Source organism: Neoarius graeffei, chromosome 19 (genome assembly GCF_027579695.1).
Source record: "Neoarius graeffei isolate fNeoGra1 chromosome 19, fNeoGra1.pri, whole genome shotgun sequence".
Lineage (NCBI taxonomy): Eukaryota > Metazoa > Chordata > Actinopteri > Siluriformes > Ariidae > Neoarius > Neoarius graeffei.
In genome coordinates, this window is record NC_083587.1 from 63,508,799 (window position 1) to 63,526,016 (window position 17,218).

At 38.5% G+C, this 17,218-nt stretch overlaps 1 protein-coding gene across 8 annotated transcripts; it reads right to left on the reverse strand.

The window, feature by feature from the left end:
• On the reverse strand, positions 1 to 15,403 carry LOC132867475 (uncharacterized). 8 transcript variants are annotated; one of them, XR_009650740.1, is made up of 4 exons: positions 14,389 to 15,403; positions 1,956 to 2,078; positions 1,040 to 1,537; positions 362 to 446 (listed from the first exon to the last, which is right to left on the reverse strand). XR_009650740.1 is itself a non-coding variant. In XM_060900411.1 (3 exons), exons 1-3 carry the CDS (start codon positions 14,934 to 14,936, stop codon positions 299 to 301), a joined length of 819 nt encoding a protein of 272 aa, XP_060756394.1. In that variant the 5' UTR covers positions 14,937 to 15,401; the 3' UTR covers positions 1 to 298. The 8 variants fall into 8 exon arrangements, 6 of the variants coding, with proteins under 6 accessions (XP_060756394.1, XP_060756391.1, XP_060756393.1 ...); XR_009650739.1 differs by having other exon boundaries at positions 432 to 446; positions 816 to 1,537; XM_060900411.1 differs by lacking the exon at positions 1,040 to 1,537 and having other exon boundaries at positions 1 to 446; positions 14,389 to 15,401.
• Between the last annotated feature and the right edge of the window lie 1,815 nt (positions 15,404 to 17,218).

The following is a 17,218-nucleotide window of genomic DNA, read 5'->3' on the forward strand; positions in this document are numbered from 1 at the left end:
AACAGTAATAACGCTTTATTTCATATATTTTATTGAGGAAACCACCATTACCATGTGTTTAAAGGAGTAGAATTGACTATAACAATGTCAACAGTTTGGGTTTTTTAATTCAGTCAGCTGTTCACATTTGTCTTTTAACTCAAAGATGATAAAAATAATCAGGTAGCCTACTTGTCCTCAGGAATGTAATGGCTTCATGGTCTTGGTGGAAATACAGTATGTACATGTATACAAACGGGCACTTTTTGCCGTGAGATTACTGACTGGAACAGAAACAAACACACAAGTAATAGTGTCATCATGATGGGTTGAGCGTTTGGCTCATGTTTGAGGCAGTAAGAGACGCTTGTGTCATCTTTCTTGCACGGTGCCGCCTCGTAGCTTCTCTCCAGGCTTTCCTCTGCAGCGTCTGCATGGGCTCGGGGAGATCCTGGATTCTTTTTCTCCTGCGAAGAGACCTGGAGGGTAGCAGGTTCTCAAAACACACATCCCATGAGAAAATGTAAAAAAAATTAAAAAATAAAAATTCATGCCAATACAGTGCTATTAAAGATGGCTGTCAGTTTAGGCAATATGGGTGATGTTATATCGTTTCATGAGTAGGACTTTGTATATGCCATCATCCTTCGATAAAAGATTACACACTGATTTTAAGACCTTGGGTTCTTCTCGTTGGTGATTACTGAGTGAGGAAACTAATGATGCAACGATTTTGTGAGCAACGAGTTCTTCATTGGTTTGAATGACTATTTTCATGAGATTACGACAGTGAAGTCACATGATCTCAGCCTGGGGTTCCTCTAGGTTCCTCCTACCTTGTTAGGTGAACTGGCCCAAATAAACTCCACCCAGGTGTGAATGTCCGTGTGTGTGTGGGGGGGGGGCATTCCATCCTCCCTCATAGTCAGCGTTCCCGAAATAGATTCTGGATTCACTGTGACCAGGATAAAGCGACCAAGAGCAGGACATCCTCCAATCAGGATTGAGCATTTCCTAAAAGCGAGTGAGTGAACAATGAAGTCATGCAGAAACAGAATACCTTGAGTGTTCTCTCTCGTTGCAGGTGAGAAGATGTCCAGATCAGCACTCTGTACTGCCTGCTGATCTCCTGGTCATGACATCATCACAAAACACCACATGATTGATTATCGACGTGTCATGTGACTGGATTCACATCTGGCAACTTTCCATATTTTCCAGAAATTTCTTGCCCGTCATTTCAGAACATGCTCTTGGAAAGAGGCTCTTCATTTAACACCGGGATAGCATCCATCTCTGTGACGCTTTCCTGTCATTGCACAACTTAAACTTAATCACAGTGGAAATGTTGACTGATGTACACAAGTGCAGAAAGTTTCTGCCCACAGTGTACAGACAGTGTACTCTTCATGAGTCGGTTGTCTGGATCATGTACGTCGCAGTGGCTTGAACCTGCTTTCTAGCACGATGCCGCTTCTTCGCCTCTCTCCAAGCCTTCCTCTTCAGCTTCTTCATGGGCTCAGACAGATCGTTAATGGTCTTTTTCCTCTGATGATACCTGGACGGTAGCAAGATTTCAAACACTCGTATCAAAGAACTTCTGCTTTGGACTTCAACAAGCTTCTGATTACTGCATTCTTTGGTCATGACAATGATAATAATAACAACATGATTTCATGTTGGATTAGGTTCAGGTATTATGGGCAAGATCATCTCATCCTGTTAACCCTTAGCAGGAATTTGAGCTATATAAACTGTAATGATGCACTGTAATACTGTGATATTGGTGATTAGTTTCCTCACTCAATAACAGAAGAAATGTGCTCAGGAATCCCACAGAGCAAAGCTGGCCTTCCTATCTCTGTTGATTATTCATATACTATTTAACCATCTACTGATACGCTGTTGAATGTTTTATAATCCTCTTTTATTAATTGAGCTGCAGTTGCTAACGTGGATTGGAAAGACCAAAGTACCTCAAGCGTTCCTTCTCCTTCCAGGCGAGGTACTTTTCTGGATCAGCACGGATCCTTTCTCTGTATCTTCTCACACACTCTCTGCTTTTCAATCTTCCCGTAAGAACATCAGCAGAAATCCACCTGGAGATCAACAAATGCACAGAGTTTAATTTTATCTTGAGATGTGGCTCTGAGCACAGACGGCAATCTGCAGTCAAAACACTCTCGATCAAGCTTTTTCAAGGAATAATGGAAAGAAAATTTGAATTAATAACATCCCATAGTGCACCACTCCAACCAAAACATTAACACGAAAGTCTAAGGTGCTATTCAGACAGGATTAGTTATCTGGACGTCATGTAATTTAATAGCATGATGTAATGTAATCATTGTATAAATCTCAAACAGATGTGTCTTCGACACATTACGACCATGCGTACTACACATGCTGCAATCCAGCGTACTCGGAATTTCCAAGCTCCAAGACGATTTTGAGCCGAGTTTCGATCTAAAATTGTTCTGGTGCTTTGGGTCGGAAAGACATGGATTCCCAGAGTAAGGTCTTATTTGTATGCCAAGTCTCTGAATTTGATCAATATATTAAAGTGAGCTACAGGAATTATTTCTGATCAGTAGTACATTTGAGATGAAAATTTGGGTCAGGAAATAGTTTTAATTCTAAACATACAAAAGACCTTTTCACGGCAGAAAAGATACACATTTCACGGCCGGGTGATTCTCATGAAGACCTTCACATTAACAAAGTTTTTCACCTCATTTCAGTATTTTTTCAAGTTGAGAGCCTAAAATAGAGTGTGAACTTTACTATGTTGATCTTTTTTTAATGGAAAAATATTTTAATAGAATTTTATTCTTATTTGAGGCTTACATGATCCAGAATAATTCTCATCACCGTTACAGTAAATGATGAAGCTAGATCATGAGTTAAAAACATTTTTTGACAATTTATTTCATATTTCCACAAAATATCCTATTAAATGAACAGCACAGTCCATGACAATTACTTTATATTTTTTTTTGACATTTATTTAAAGTGCTGATGACACGTTTTTGACATCTTTGGCGATGTTTTATAACATAAAAAGTAATTCCCGATGATCCATATATTAATTCACGAAGGTGCCTATTTTACAAGTTATGATAAAAAACGCGGCTATTTGGGCAAATTTGACGGGGCTGCAGCACCCAGGAGACGAAAGAGGAGGAGGGGCTATATGACGTCAGCGAAAGAACCTTCCTCCTAACTTACCAGTTTGTTGTTGAGGCGACAGGTGTTCAGTTTATCATTATTAGTATTTTTATTAGACATTAACTATATATATATATATATATATATATATATATATATATATATATATATATATAGTTATAGTTATTATGCCTTCGCGTTGTGTTGCCGGCTTTTGCTCCAAAACCCACAAGAATGGGGTAAGTTTATTCAAGTTTCCCAGAGATCCCGAGCTGCATGCGAAGTAGGTGAAGCAAGTCAGGCGCACTCGTGACAAGTGGGAGCCCTCACCAACATCCGTCCTGTGCTCTGAACACTTCGATTTGGATTGTTTTGACACCCTTCCCAGCTTAAAAGAATCTCTTGGGTGTTCAGTTCAGCACAAACGTGTGTTACTACCATCAGCAGTGCCTACACAGTGTTGCCAGATTGGGAGGTTTCCCACCCAGTTGGGCAGTTTCAAGTGCATTTTGGTGGGTTTTGAACATATTTTGGGCTGGAAAACGTCAGCAGTATCTGGCAACAGATACTGGAAAACGTCAGCAGTATCTGGCAACAGATACTGCTGATGTTTTCCAGCCCAAAATATGTTCAAAACCCACCAAAATGCACTTGAAACCGCCCAACTGGGCAGGAAACCTCCCAATCTGGCAACACTGCCAGTATTCCGCAGGGGGTCTACTAGTAGCTATGCCGGATCCAAAGACAGTCCTCCTGTCAGAACGTGTTGTGAAACGACATAAGATAAAGGTACTTAGAGCTATAGATTCTACATGATAATCATAAATGTAATCATAAAGTCGGCGTGATATCAGTCATGTATTTGCTTGTGAAAGCTTGCGGCTTTCATATAACTGCCGCCTAGCAACGAGAGGCAAAGGATAAAGAGGGTAGACTATCATAGATTCTATTCGGAAGAGATCAACACAATTCTAGACTCCCAGAAGAGGAAGAGCTAGCACTAGAGAGTTCACCTGCGTTTTCATGCGCCATTTCCATTGAGTAGACAGCCAGTGAACCGCAGCGTGTTCTTCCGCTGACATCACAACATGGCCGTGAGCCACGGACCCAGTTTTCTTGCGCTGTGCAATTAAAAGTTGGATATTCGTGTAACAACAGCTTCTTTTCATGTAATTATAACAGAAATCTAACGTTTGCCATGTTGTATAGTTTATTTAAGAAATTGCATAGAGTCATGTTCGTGTCATCAGCCCTTTAAAGTTACGCAACTCTCATTACCGATACACAATATCTCATCTCATCTCATTATCTCTAGCCGCTTAATCCTTCTACAGGGTCGCAGGCAAGCTGGAGCCTATCCCAGCTGACTACGGGCGAAAGGCGGGGTACACCCTGGACAAGTCGCCAGGTCATCACAGGGCTGACACATAGACACAGACAACCATTCACACTCACATTCACACCTACGGTCAATTTAGAGTCACCAGTTAACCTAACCTGCATGTCTTTGGACTGTGGGGGAAACCGGAGCACCCGGAGGAAACCCACGCGGACACGGGGAGAACATGCAAACTCCACACAGAAAGGCCCTCGCCGGCCCCGGGGCTCAAACCCAGGACCTTCTTGCTGTGAGGCGACAGCGCTAACCACTACACCACCGTGCCGCCCGATACACAATATGTAATATATAATTTAATTTTTTAATTGATGGAAATTTTATAAGAATATGTTTGATAAAAAACTCATGTGGACAACAGGTGGAGAATATACTACAGAAAAATGAGCCAAAGTTATAATAGGATGAAAAACATTTTTAAAAATTAATCATTTTCCACGCATAACGTAAGGAGATAATAAAACGGTAATGAGAATTAATATAACGGTAATGAAACTTACTAGGTTAAACCAATTGAGTAACAAAACAGGGAACCAGAAACACAAGCAAATTACAATGAAACATTTGACAAGGAAACAAAAAACATCACTGAAGACTACAATGTGACAATTTGAACTTCTTTGGGCTGACGCAGTTAATCCAGTCTTTGACCCTCATCCGGCCGGCCTCTTGATGGTCCAGGTGGATCTTCAGTGAAGGAGGGAGGGGTGAGATCTAACACATTGTCTGTTTTTTTCCTTTTGTAATATCGTGCCGAATTCTGTCTCCATTTTTGTTGTTGTCTTTTTAATGATTTGGTGTCCAGCTCACAGGCAGATTTCAACTTCCCCATCAATTTGCGCTTTTGGTACCTATGATAAAAGTTTTCAGATGTCAGAGTCAGATGCTAAAGATTATTACAGAGGTTACAGATGTTACAGATCATTACAGACGAATTCATTGGTGATAAAATATCAACCCTCCAAATCTCATACGAGTCTACAACAAAAGATCCTATTGTGACTAATAAACACCGTTTTAATCAATAACAAAACATTTATAACCTTGGCGAGCTTTAATAACAAATAAGTCACATATTGGTATGAAGAAAGTTGCATTAAATAATTAGTGTACAGAAATATTCCCTCGCTGACTTATACCTTTCTCTTTCCTTTCTCCGGTATTCCTCAAGCAGAACAGGATCAGCATAAATCCTATCTCTCTGCCTTTTCACCCTAGCTTTGGCTGCTGCTTTCTTGCGCTCAATGTCTGTCAATCTTCAAACAATTAATATAATCATTAGACTACTCAAAACAGAGTAAAAACATCAATGTCATTGTTACATATGCCTATAAAATGTTTTATAATTCCAAGCTGTGAAATAATAAACATTACACACACACACACAATACCAATTGATATATACTGTATATATAGATACATACAATAACAAACTATACTGTATACATATAATTTATTATAATATATATATATATATATATATATATATATATATATATATATATATATATGTATTATATTGTTGTTCAATGTATAATATTAAACTAACTAATAGATAACTACTATAATAAAATAACTAAATACTAAAATAAAATCGATTAAATACCTATTTTAGAAATCTTACATAAAAATCTCATTACCATCAATGGTTTTCATTACCATTATTGCCCTCACAGTGTATGGTAATGAGAATGTTGAGTATCGGTAATGAGATACTCTTGGCTAATTTCACAAATAACCTGAAATGCTAGCATGCTAGCAACCTATAATTTTGCCACATGTTAAAGCCTTATATTGTGATAATCATAAAATATATATATATATATATTTTTTAAAGTAATGAGTATTAAACCATAACGGTAATGATAATAGACAGTGTAACTGAGGACAGATTTAGCAACATTAACATAAATATCACAAAGTAAGAGAAGAGTGAGCAACTGACCTTGTCTCCATTTTGAATCTTGTATCTGAAGTGATGCATCATGGGATAGCTGATCAATTTAAAGGCACGGTGTACTTTTTATAGGGGGGTGAAATCATGAAACGGTAATGAGAAACATTTGGTGCGGACACAGCTATTTTGTTTAAAATCAAGTACCTTTTTTGTTCAACACAAAAAATATTAATATTATGCATAAATATAGATGTTTTAAAATAACTTTACACTGTATTTTTTATATAATTAGGAATTTTTATATGATTTAAAGTAAACATTAAAAAAAGGGATGCGGACACAACGGTAATTAGAATTTCCATAGATTTTTTGTTTAATTGATATAAAAATTAATTAGTTTATATGATTATGAAAACCATTTGTCCATACAGTGCTCCCTATTTTCTTTACACAAAATATCAGAGTTTATGTGAATTAAGTATTGATTTTGGAAAATGCGTCCTGGACATGTTCACTGCAGCTTCATGAGAATCACCCAGCCATCGTTTTGTTTTTTTTGCAGGGGGGTTAATTCTTAAACTATCTGACAGAGAGGAATCTTTGTAAAGGGTAAAGAAGCATTTATTGGCAAAATGAAGAAAATAAAAAGATGGAAGGGAGTGGGAGGTTTCGGAATTTTTAAACTCGTCATCATCATCGTCACTACCGAACCCGATCCGGGCTTGATTGAACCATGTTTGGTTGGGCCACAATTGCAGCAGTAGGGTGGTCAGTTTCTTCCTGCGCACTCATTCACATATACATTCACACCAATAGACCCCTTTCACATGACGTCACCGCGCCGCGAGATTTTGTTAGGCGCCATATTGGAAGACCAAGTACATGCACTCACAATATAAAACAAAGTACGAGCAAGAGTAAAGTGACACGATGGATGATAATGCGGGTTATGTGAGTACATTACCAGTTGCAGAAAGGGCACGGTATGTGGAGAAACTGGCTGTGATTGATGGGTTTGACCCATATGATAAGACTCAGAAAAAATTATGTGAATCCAAGCACACAGTTTAACGCAAAAGTTCATTTATATCCCGACCTTGTCAGCTGTCAGATTTATGTTAATGGACCCGGTAAGCTGGTAAATAATATTTATTTTTTTTCTTTGCCAAATTCTAACAGAAAATGAGAGCGCCCGAAAGGGAAAACCGAGCCGAGCCGCCTCACGGCTGTAATGCAAATTGCTTTCCTCCTCGGTATACAAGTGCGCTTCCATGGCAGGGAAAAAGAAACTACATTCTGCCGCCTATGTAGTCCCCTATTTAAACAAATAGGAGTCATTCAGGATTCAACCATGTTTAGCTCCGTTTTTACTCAACCCAAGTTATACAGTATTATGAGCTTTAAATTGCATAAATAAAACCATTTGGTGAAACTTTGAAGAAGAGATTGTACTGGTTTAAAGTTTTTACCTAACGTTTTCATGTCGACTCCAATTAATACACTAGTAGAATCGATGACTAGTTTAGTAGGCCAAAACTTTTTTCAATTTTTGACTGTACCAGCCTGAAAAAACTTGCGACAGTCAAATGGGAAAAAAGCAAGCTGGTCATGTTGTACTGGACTAATCTATGACTGATGAGTATAGTAAGTGATACTAGTACTGATACAATAAAACAGACGACTGTAATCTGGTAGGCAGCACGATTTATATTATTTCTCCGTGTCAGATACATAAGGAGGACCGGACATCAATTCTGCCATCTGTTTGCTACCCAGACATTGTAAACTATTTGTCGTTTACACCCAGTGCCTACACTGCTGATGACTTGAAAGCCTACAAAGGGCTACAGGCTTACAATTATGTTGTTAGTGGCTTGGTTCGTGATATTACAGCTGTTATTAAGAATAACCTACACATAGTTATTATTATTAAATTGTAGAAGTCTGGGAGGCTTGCTCCTCATACAGTTATCAACTTGGGGCCAATTTAGCATGTTTTAAATCTGAATTTCTTGCGTTTGCTTACCTCAAAGTGTCCACAGATCATGCACAGACTTATCCATTATATCCACAGTTTTTTTGCCAAGTCTCACACAGGTTTCTTTCAAGTCTACTGTTGGGCCAATAAATCATAAATAAAACAGCTCAGATTTGTTTAAGTCGTTTGCCACTCCACTTTATTCTCGTGGGTTCACATACCGCTGCCGTTATCACGAGTTTGTTGGTCTTCCAAAATGGCGCAGGGTCTGTTTACTTCCGGTTTCGGGTGACGTCAGTGAAAGGGGTCTATAGGCAATTTAGAGTCGCCAATTAACCTAACTGCATGTCTTTGGACTGTGGAGGAAACCGGAGCACCCAGAGGAAACTCACATGGGGAGAACATGCAAACTCCAGACAGAAAGGCCTTCCATCAGTCCCTGGGCTCAAACCCAGAACCTTCGTGCTGTGAGGCGACAGTGATAACCACTACACCACCGTGACACCCCTACGTTAAGGGTTGTTTTACAATCAGGGTACAAAGTTTGTGTCACAGGGGTCCAAAATTCAAATTGATTCAAACTGGTTCTTGTACCAGTTTTTAAGTGAAGGACAAGTTAAAGAACAGATTTCAGATAATTTTTTGACATATGTGTATGGTAGTTTTGTGTAATCTGCTATAAGATGGGAGAAACAAATGAAGTGATTCTCAGAGAGGACTTTTTTTTGACAATTCAGAATCCACTACTTCCATAGTGCTTTTAAATACTGTATAAGGCTGTAAGCTTTGTCTTAGTTGTCTCTAATATTTACACTACCGTTCAAAAGTTTGGGGTCACCCAGACAATTTTGTGTTTTCCATGAAAAGGTCACACTTTTATTTACCACCATAAGTTGTAAAATGAACAGAAAATATAGTCAAGACATTTTTCTGGCCATTTTGAGCATTTAATCGACCCCACAAATGTGATGCTCCAGAAACTCAGGTGGGGTTTACATTAGACCGTATCAGCGGATCATCAGATTAACGTTTTTAAAACGATTAACGTGCACACAGAAACGCCAATACATGGATACGCTCGGCTCCGCAGGCATCCTGCGCTCCAAATCACTCCACCCTGAACAGCGAGTGCCCTCTGGAGGGTGCGCACTCCGGCCCTGCGCAGCTCACAGAGCGCGCGAGTGAAGCGCACGAGCAGTGATTCGGGACTGAGCCGCTGTGTGTGTGATCCCAGTGCATATCGGGCATGCGCGTCACTTACCACTTGCAAGTGGAAGGATGGCAAGCCTAAAGACAATCATAACTACACAATGGGCAGTATTTGCATCTTGGGTAGATGACAGATAGACCCCCAAAAAAGTTTTTTTTGTGAAACATCATTAATAAAGATAAAAATTACATATTTATGTAGTATGAGAACCGATCTTTCAAAAAATATAAGTCGTCACAATCTTAAGACAACTAATTACCTATTTTTTTACATTTGTAATTCAATGCATGGTGTGACATGCAAAGAATACAGAAATATATATATGTATTAATACAGAGATGGTTTGAGAAAGTTTTATGTTCATATTCACACCCTTGTTATGCATTTCTAAGTTTTTATTTCACATGAAATCACCATTAAAGACATTTTTCCTACTTACAGATGGGACTGATGAGACTTTTCCTGGAAATGCTCAGATAACTTTGTCAATTGTACAATTTTGTTGGAAACTGTACTAAATTTTCAGAGGTGACTATTTTGTGTCCCCACATACAATATATAAATGTTTTATAAAGACATTGATAACATTAAACAAAATTATGCAAGTTTTAAAAATGTCACACCATAGGACATCCAAGTCACACTAAAGGATGGATGGGCCCGGCTCTTCTGCTACTCCCACAGGCTCTTCTGGAGGATGTTCTGGTTCCACCCCTGGTTCTTCTGGAGGACGTTCTGGTTCCACCACTGGCTCCACCAGTATGCTTTCAGGAGACTGTGGGGTGGTGTCCAGAATAGCATTCAATGCTTCTTCCCTGGCTCTGCATCTTTTTTTGGATTCCTTCCATATCTTTCGCAAATGTTCTTGCTTCCTTTTTGGTACTGATTTGATATCAAAGGCACACAGTTTTCCTTCAGCCTTCCTTTGTTGATATCTGTTTTAAAAGAAAGTAGAAAATAGATTTGTAAAATACGTAGATTAATATTAATGTAACATAATAATCAGGAACTTGTGTTCAAACATGATATCCCTATTAATATCTCACATATTTGTATTATTGCAAAATGTTTTAGCATTATTTTGGGGATAAACACGTAATATTACAGTCATTATGAGATATAATTATAAGGCCATGACCTGTATTACCTACCAGTCCTCACACATTATGATTGGTTTTCATTCAGTATGACCTCAAAAACTCTGTGCTGAAGGAATTCTAAAATGTATGTAAATCATGTGTTGTGCTGCAATAGTTTCCTTTACTTTCTCCGTCGCTCTGCAAGGATTGCCTCCCTTCTCTGTGGATCACTGTTGATTCGGTCTCTATACTTTCTCGTCCTTTCTCTCCCACTCATCTCGCCCTCAAATCTTACTGTTCTAAAAAAGGTCACAAATCATCAATATTGTTATGAAATCTCATCAATAAAGCTTTTAATTAAAGAACACTAGACAGTCTCTGTAATCAACAGCAAATATCCATCATATATCCATAAAAACAATGCCTGTATGCCAATGGTCAATAAACAATGAAAAGAATAAATAAGAAACTATAAATACAAAATTCAACTATAAATTAACTAAAATTACTTGTTTTCAAAGCACATTCTCAGAGATGCAGTCCTTTTGTGTGACACATTTGTCCTTTTGTGTGACACATTTGTCCTTTGGTGTGACAACCCAATCTGTCACACCATAGGATATTTTCTGTCACACCAAAGGACATTTAGCATTTAGCTTCAGTTGAAACCCCTGTCATTGCTAGCTTAGTTCTCCATTAGCATTTAGTGAAATACATTTGCATATTTCTCCACAACAAGGTTAATAAAAACACAATTTTTATCAAAAAATGTAATTAAAGGGTGTCACACCAAAGGACAACAAAACTTAACACTTTCACTGATGTGAAAACATTATTGAATATTTGATCAAGTCTGACAGAAAAACTTACCACGTGAACATGTCATGGGCTTCTTTGGGGTCTTCAGAAACATACATTTCAAGGCGGAGCTTCAACAAGATATAGTTGTCTATGAAATTGCCCGTGTAAAAATAGGAATTCGGTGTTACACCATAGGATGTCGTTTTTAGTGACAACATTTCACAAATCCCTACATTTTTTGAAAAGTATGTATAGAAAAATGCATTAACACTTACTAAAACAGACACTTTCACAATTATGCAAGGGTTTTTATAGAAAGGCCTGACCTTCTTATTATTTAATTATTTAAGTTACTACCTGTTAAATTGAGCTCGGGACAGTCACACCATAGGACAATTTCAACGTTTCGCTCAATTTTTTAGTTTTTTATTTTAAGTATGGATTTCTTAACCCTCTGGAGTCTAAGTGCCCGCCGGTGGGCAATTTGAAACTTCTCCAAAAACACATCTGTAACCCTGTGAGTTTTTGTCATTCAAACATATAAGTGACACCATTACAAACCTTGAAACTTCTAGTTTTCAAATATTTATATATATATATATATATATATATATATATATATATAAATTATATATATATATATATATATATATATATATATATATATATAAAAATTATATATATATATAAATTATATATATATATATATATATATATATATATATATATATATAAAAATTATATATATATATATATATATATATATATAAAAATTATATATATATAAAAATTATATATATATATATATATATATATATATATATATATATATATAAAAATTTTATATATATATATATATATATATATATATATATATATATATATATATATATATATATATATATATGAATGAAATAAATTATATAGCTGGCCCTTTGGATTTTCTGTACTGTCTGACTGCAGCAGCCCCCGAGGCCACACCTATCGCTATTCACATGTAAAGTACCCGGTGCTTGAGTGGCTATTCAGAGGTGAGAGCACGCCCCATTCAGCCAGAAGGCAAAGGCAATGTCCTGCCAGAGCACATGGAAAGTGACAGGGGGGTGGGGGCCATCAGAGGTGTTTCACGCCCATCTAATTAGTATTCGACTAACAGAGACACTGGCTTGACATACAATTACTTTACATTTTGTATGGAAACAACAAAACATTTCTAAATGCTCTTTTTACTTTTATGCAGCCAACACTTTTGTTTACAAGGTTCAAACTTCAAAAGTCTTGGCTAGATATATTTATTGGGTGTTTTCTTGCACTGTTTGAAGACCTCTAAAACCTGTTTTTTGTACAGTTGTGTTTACACTCAATTTAAATAAAACGTGTTTGTATTACATTCACTTTACTTTCATATTTTTTGTTAGGCTTTTCAGAATACAACCATATGTGCCACTTTTGCATAGATGTTAGTTGAAATACTTGAAAATGTCAGGGTGTTGCAAACAGCCTCAAAGTCTCTGAAAGGCCTTAGACTCCAGAGGGTTAAAGTTACTTTGTTTTATTAAATAGATAGAAGTTTAACCATTTACAACATTTTAAATTTTGAAAGAATGAATTAAAATACATTTTAGATCGTTGGACAGCATAATTGCTATGTCACGTCAACAACCCATTTGCAGTATTTTCATACTTTTATACTCTTTAATGAAAGGTGATACAAGGCGGAAGTCCGCGCCGTTTTTCAGCAGTCGCGTCACATGACCAACGCCAGCGAATCAGGAAGGTGGATGTCACAGTGACGTTGTCCAATGACGACGCCAGCTAGAGCTCAGCACAGCGTATCCGCGTATTCTCAATGTTTACACAGCATCGGACCAGACACGATCTGGATTGAATACGTGGACCCTGGTGGATTCCCGTTTCCCGGCGTTTTAATGTAAACGGACAGTGCATCCGCGAAGAAAACGAGACAGATACGGTCTAATGTAAACTTGGCCTCAATCTGCTCAAAGGAAGGTCAGTTTTATAGCTTCTCTAAAGAGCTCAACTGTTTTCAGCTGTGCTAACATGATTGTACAAGGGTTTTCTAATCCTCCATTAGCCTTCTGAGGCAATGAGCAAACACATTGTACCATTAGAACACTGGAGTGAGAGTTGCTGGAAATGGGCCTCTATACACCTATGGAGATATTGCACCAAAAACCAGACATTTGCAGCTAGAATAGTCATTTACCACATTAGCAATGTATAGAGTGGATTTCTGATTAGTTTAAAGTGATCTTCATTGAAAAGAACAGTGCTTTTCTTTCAAAAATAAGGACATTTCAAAGTGACCCCAAACTTTTGAACGGTAGTGTATATGACCCAATATCTTGACCACATTTTAGGATGAAAATAATCATTTTAGATATGTTATTTTATATTGAAAAATTAGCTGTCTCGGAGAGGACATTTTTTTGAACCAATTACATACTAATTTGATCAAAATAGTCTGAAAACTTACTGGCATTCAACATTAAAACTCAACTATGTTTCCAATGATATGGAACGAAATATTTGTTTTATGGTATAAAGACTGATTTAAGTGCATCCCTTTTGGAGCTACCTGTGGTCAAAAAAAAGCACTTTTTCTAAATGACACGCTAAATATGACATATATTCACCAAAAAATAACGTTATCACCAATTTTTTTTTTTTTGCATGGTAAATAGAGCTATCACAGGGCTACAATAAACAACCAAGTTTATTTAGTCAAGCCTTTTGATATTGAAGATAATAAGTGTTAAATGTGATTTTTAGCTTGCGTACCCTGATTGTAAAACAACCCTTAAATTAAACTAACCCCATCCGAATAGAGCTCAGTACAACATAACTAATCATGCATACTTCTCTTTGGTCTGGTTCAGGTTGGATCTTGCTGAAGTGAATGTCTGTAGATTTTGCATGCTCCACATCTCTGCATCTGGAGTCTGTTGACACAGCTGGACATTGTCCAACAGAGGATAATCACACTCTGCTGCAAATGTCTCATCTGCCATTTCACTCTTTAAACACAACGTGCTCTCGAAAGAAGGCTCTTCCTTTATCACCAGGCTGCCATCGCTCTGAAAAGATGCCCCTTCTTCTTCCTCCTCCTCGCCTCCTCTCCCTTCGCTAACATCTGTACTGAAGGTGACCTCAGCTGAGATTTTGTAATTAGAAGAGATCTGTCGTAAAGTTTGAAGCTCCTGCTCGGCGGTTTTTAACTGAAACTTGAGCTCTGCGTTTTCTCTTTCCGCCTCGGCTAACTTCACCTCATAGCAGTGCGATCTCTTCTCATTGAGCTCACAGAAAACCTTCAGGATGGACCTGACCGCCGCCCTGACCGCCGCCTCCACAGCAGAGGCTTCATCTGGCTTCAGGAAAGCCGTGTCCCTGTTCTGTGAAAAACTCATTGTAATAATCTCAGAGCAGTGAAAGGGATGAGCGCGCTCTTGGTTTATAATCTCTACAGTCGAGATTCACTTTAAATCCGGAGTCGACAACTTTTAAAAACAGCCCGCTCAGCTACTTATATTCTTCCTAAAAAGATGGCTCCGTTCGGTAAAAAACAAGGTAAATACTACAAATAAAAATGAACATATGCTCGAGACGCATACCACTTCATGCGTTTAAATGGTTCTGTTTACTTCCGCCGGTCAGAGGTCACACTAAGCATGCGGTTTGTTTATCTCAACAGTCGCGTTTCATTTTACATCCTGAGTCGATCATTTTTTTTAATAGTCCGCTAAACTATATTCTCCTTTAAAAGTGGTCACGGGAGGTAATAAGGTAAATAGTGCAAATAAAAATAAACGTATCCTTGAGATGTGTTGAAATGGTTCTGTTTACTTCCGCCGGTCAAAGGTCACAATGGTCTGTTGATCCCACTGAGCTCGATATAAACCTGGAGAGCTCAGAGCTGATTTCCCACTGTAGAGACGAGTGAAGCCGTCTGGCCGCCATATTACCACTCCCATCACGTGTATTTGGCTTGTGTTAAAGCGTCGTATCCGATCAAATTTACCCCCAAAAAAATCTCCTGACTTTTCCCCCCTTTCAATACATCCTCTCATTTTCTCAACTTTACCCACATTCCTTACACATCTTTTATAGCACTCCCCTTCATTGTTGTTCATTGTTTTTTTTTTCCCCAGTCCAGTCTCTGATCTTTTTTTGAACAGGTATCTTTCTCTTTTGTATATTCTATCTATCTGTCTCATCTAATTTCTCTAGCCGCTTTATCCTGTTCTAGGTCACAATGGTCTGTTGATCCCACTGAGCTCGATATAAAACCTGGAGAGCTCAGAGCTGATTTCCCACTGTAGAGACGAGTGAAGCCGTCTGGCCGCCATATTATCACTCCCATCACGTGTATTTCTCTTCTCATCTCATTATCTCTAGCCGTTTTATCCTGTTCTACAGGGTCGCAGGCGAGTTGGATCCTATCCCAGCTGACTACGGGCGAAAAACGGGGTACACCCTGGACAAGTCGCCAGGTCATCACAGGGCTGACACATAGACACAGACAACCATTCACACTCACACCTACGCTCAATTTAGAGTCACCAGTTAACCTAACCTGCATGTCTTTGGACTGTGGGGGAAACCGGAGCACCCGGAGGAAACCCACGGGGAAAACATGCAAACTCCGCACAGAAAGGCCCTCACCGGCCACGGGGCTCGAACCCAGACCTTCTTGCTGTGAGGCAACAGCGCTAACCACACCACCACCATGCCGCCCCAATAATAATAATATTAATAATGATGATAATGGGTGGCACGGTGGTGTAGTGGTTAGTATAGTAATGACATAATATAATGTAAAATAATATCTATTCAGGGGTTGGCATGCGGTTAGGTAAAGTGGTACGTTTTTTTTAAATAGAACAATGTGGGAGGTGACGGCACGGTGGTGTAGTGGTTAGCACTGTCGCCTCACAGCAAGAAGGTCCTGGGTTCGAGCCCAACAGCCGATGAGGGCCTTTCCGCGTGGAGTTTGCATGTTCTCCCCGTGTCCGCGTGGGTTTCCTCCGGGTGCTCCGGTTTCCCCCACAGTCCAAAGACATGCAGGTTAGGTTAACTGGTGACTCTAAATTGAGCGTAGGTGTGAATGTGAGTGTGAATGGTTGTCTGTGTCTATGTGTCAGCCCTGTGATGACCTGGCGACTTGTCCAGGGTGTACCCCGCCTTTCGCCCGTAGTCAGCTGGGATAGGCTCCAGCTTGCCTGCAACCCTGTAGAACAGGATAAAGCGGCTACAGATAATGAGATGAGATTAATTCTGTTATCGAAGTGCAAACATCATAACTAACACAGGTGTGCTTATTTTTCACACATTTGTACCACCTTGCTGATTTAGATAGATTTGTATGAAAATGCAATGTAAAATAATGTTTTGTTCATTAGAAGCTGTTGTGAAGATTTCATGAAAAAAATGTCAATCAATCAATCAGTCAGTCATAGTGTGGTAAAGGAGAAAAACAACTTTCTTGTGATTTCGAAAACGATTATTGAGCCGAAAGAGTCAGATCTCCTCCGTGATCTGAGCCAAATGATCTGATTCACTGAAAAGAGCTGGAATTACCATCACTAACCATCTTCTCCTTTCTCTGTTACACATTTCTATATCTAATTATTGCCTCTGTGCATTAACATGCCTAAATATCTGTATTACTCAGATCCAGAACTTCACTCCC

Coding starts and splice junctions, on each gene's coding strand:
- LOC132867475 (XM_060900406.1), bottom strand. CDS start 14,936: ATGAGTTTTTCACAGAACAGGGACACGGCTTTCCTGAAGCCAGATGAA. Junction 11,007..14,388: donor CTGAACCAGACCAAAGAGAA/GTATGCATGATT, acceptor GACCTTTTTTAG/AACAGTAAGATTTGAGGGCG. Junction 10,564..10,892: donor CTTGCAGAGCGACGGAGAAA/GTAAAGGAAACT, acceptor CTTTTAAAACAG/ATATCAACAAAGGAAGGCTG.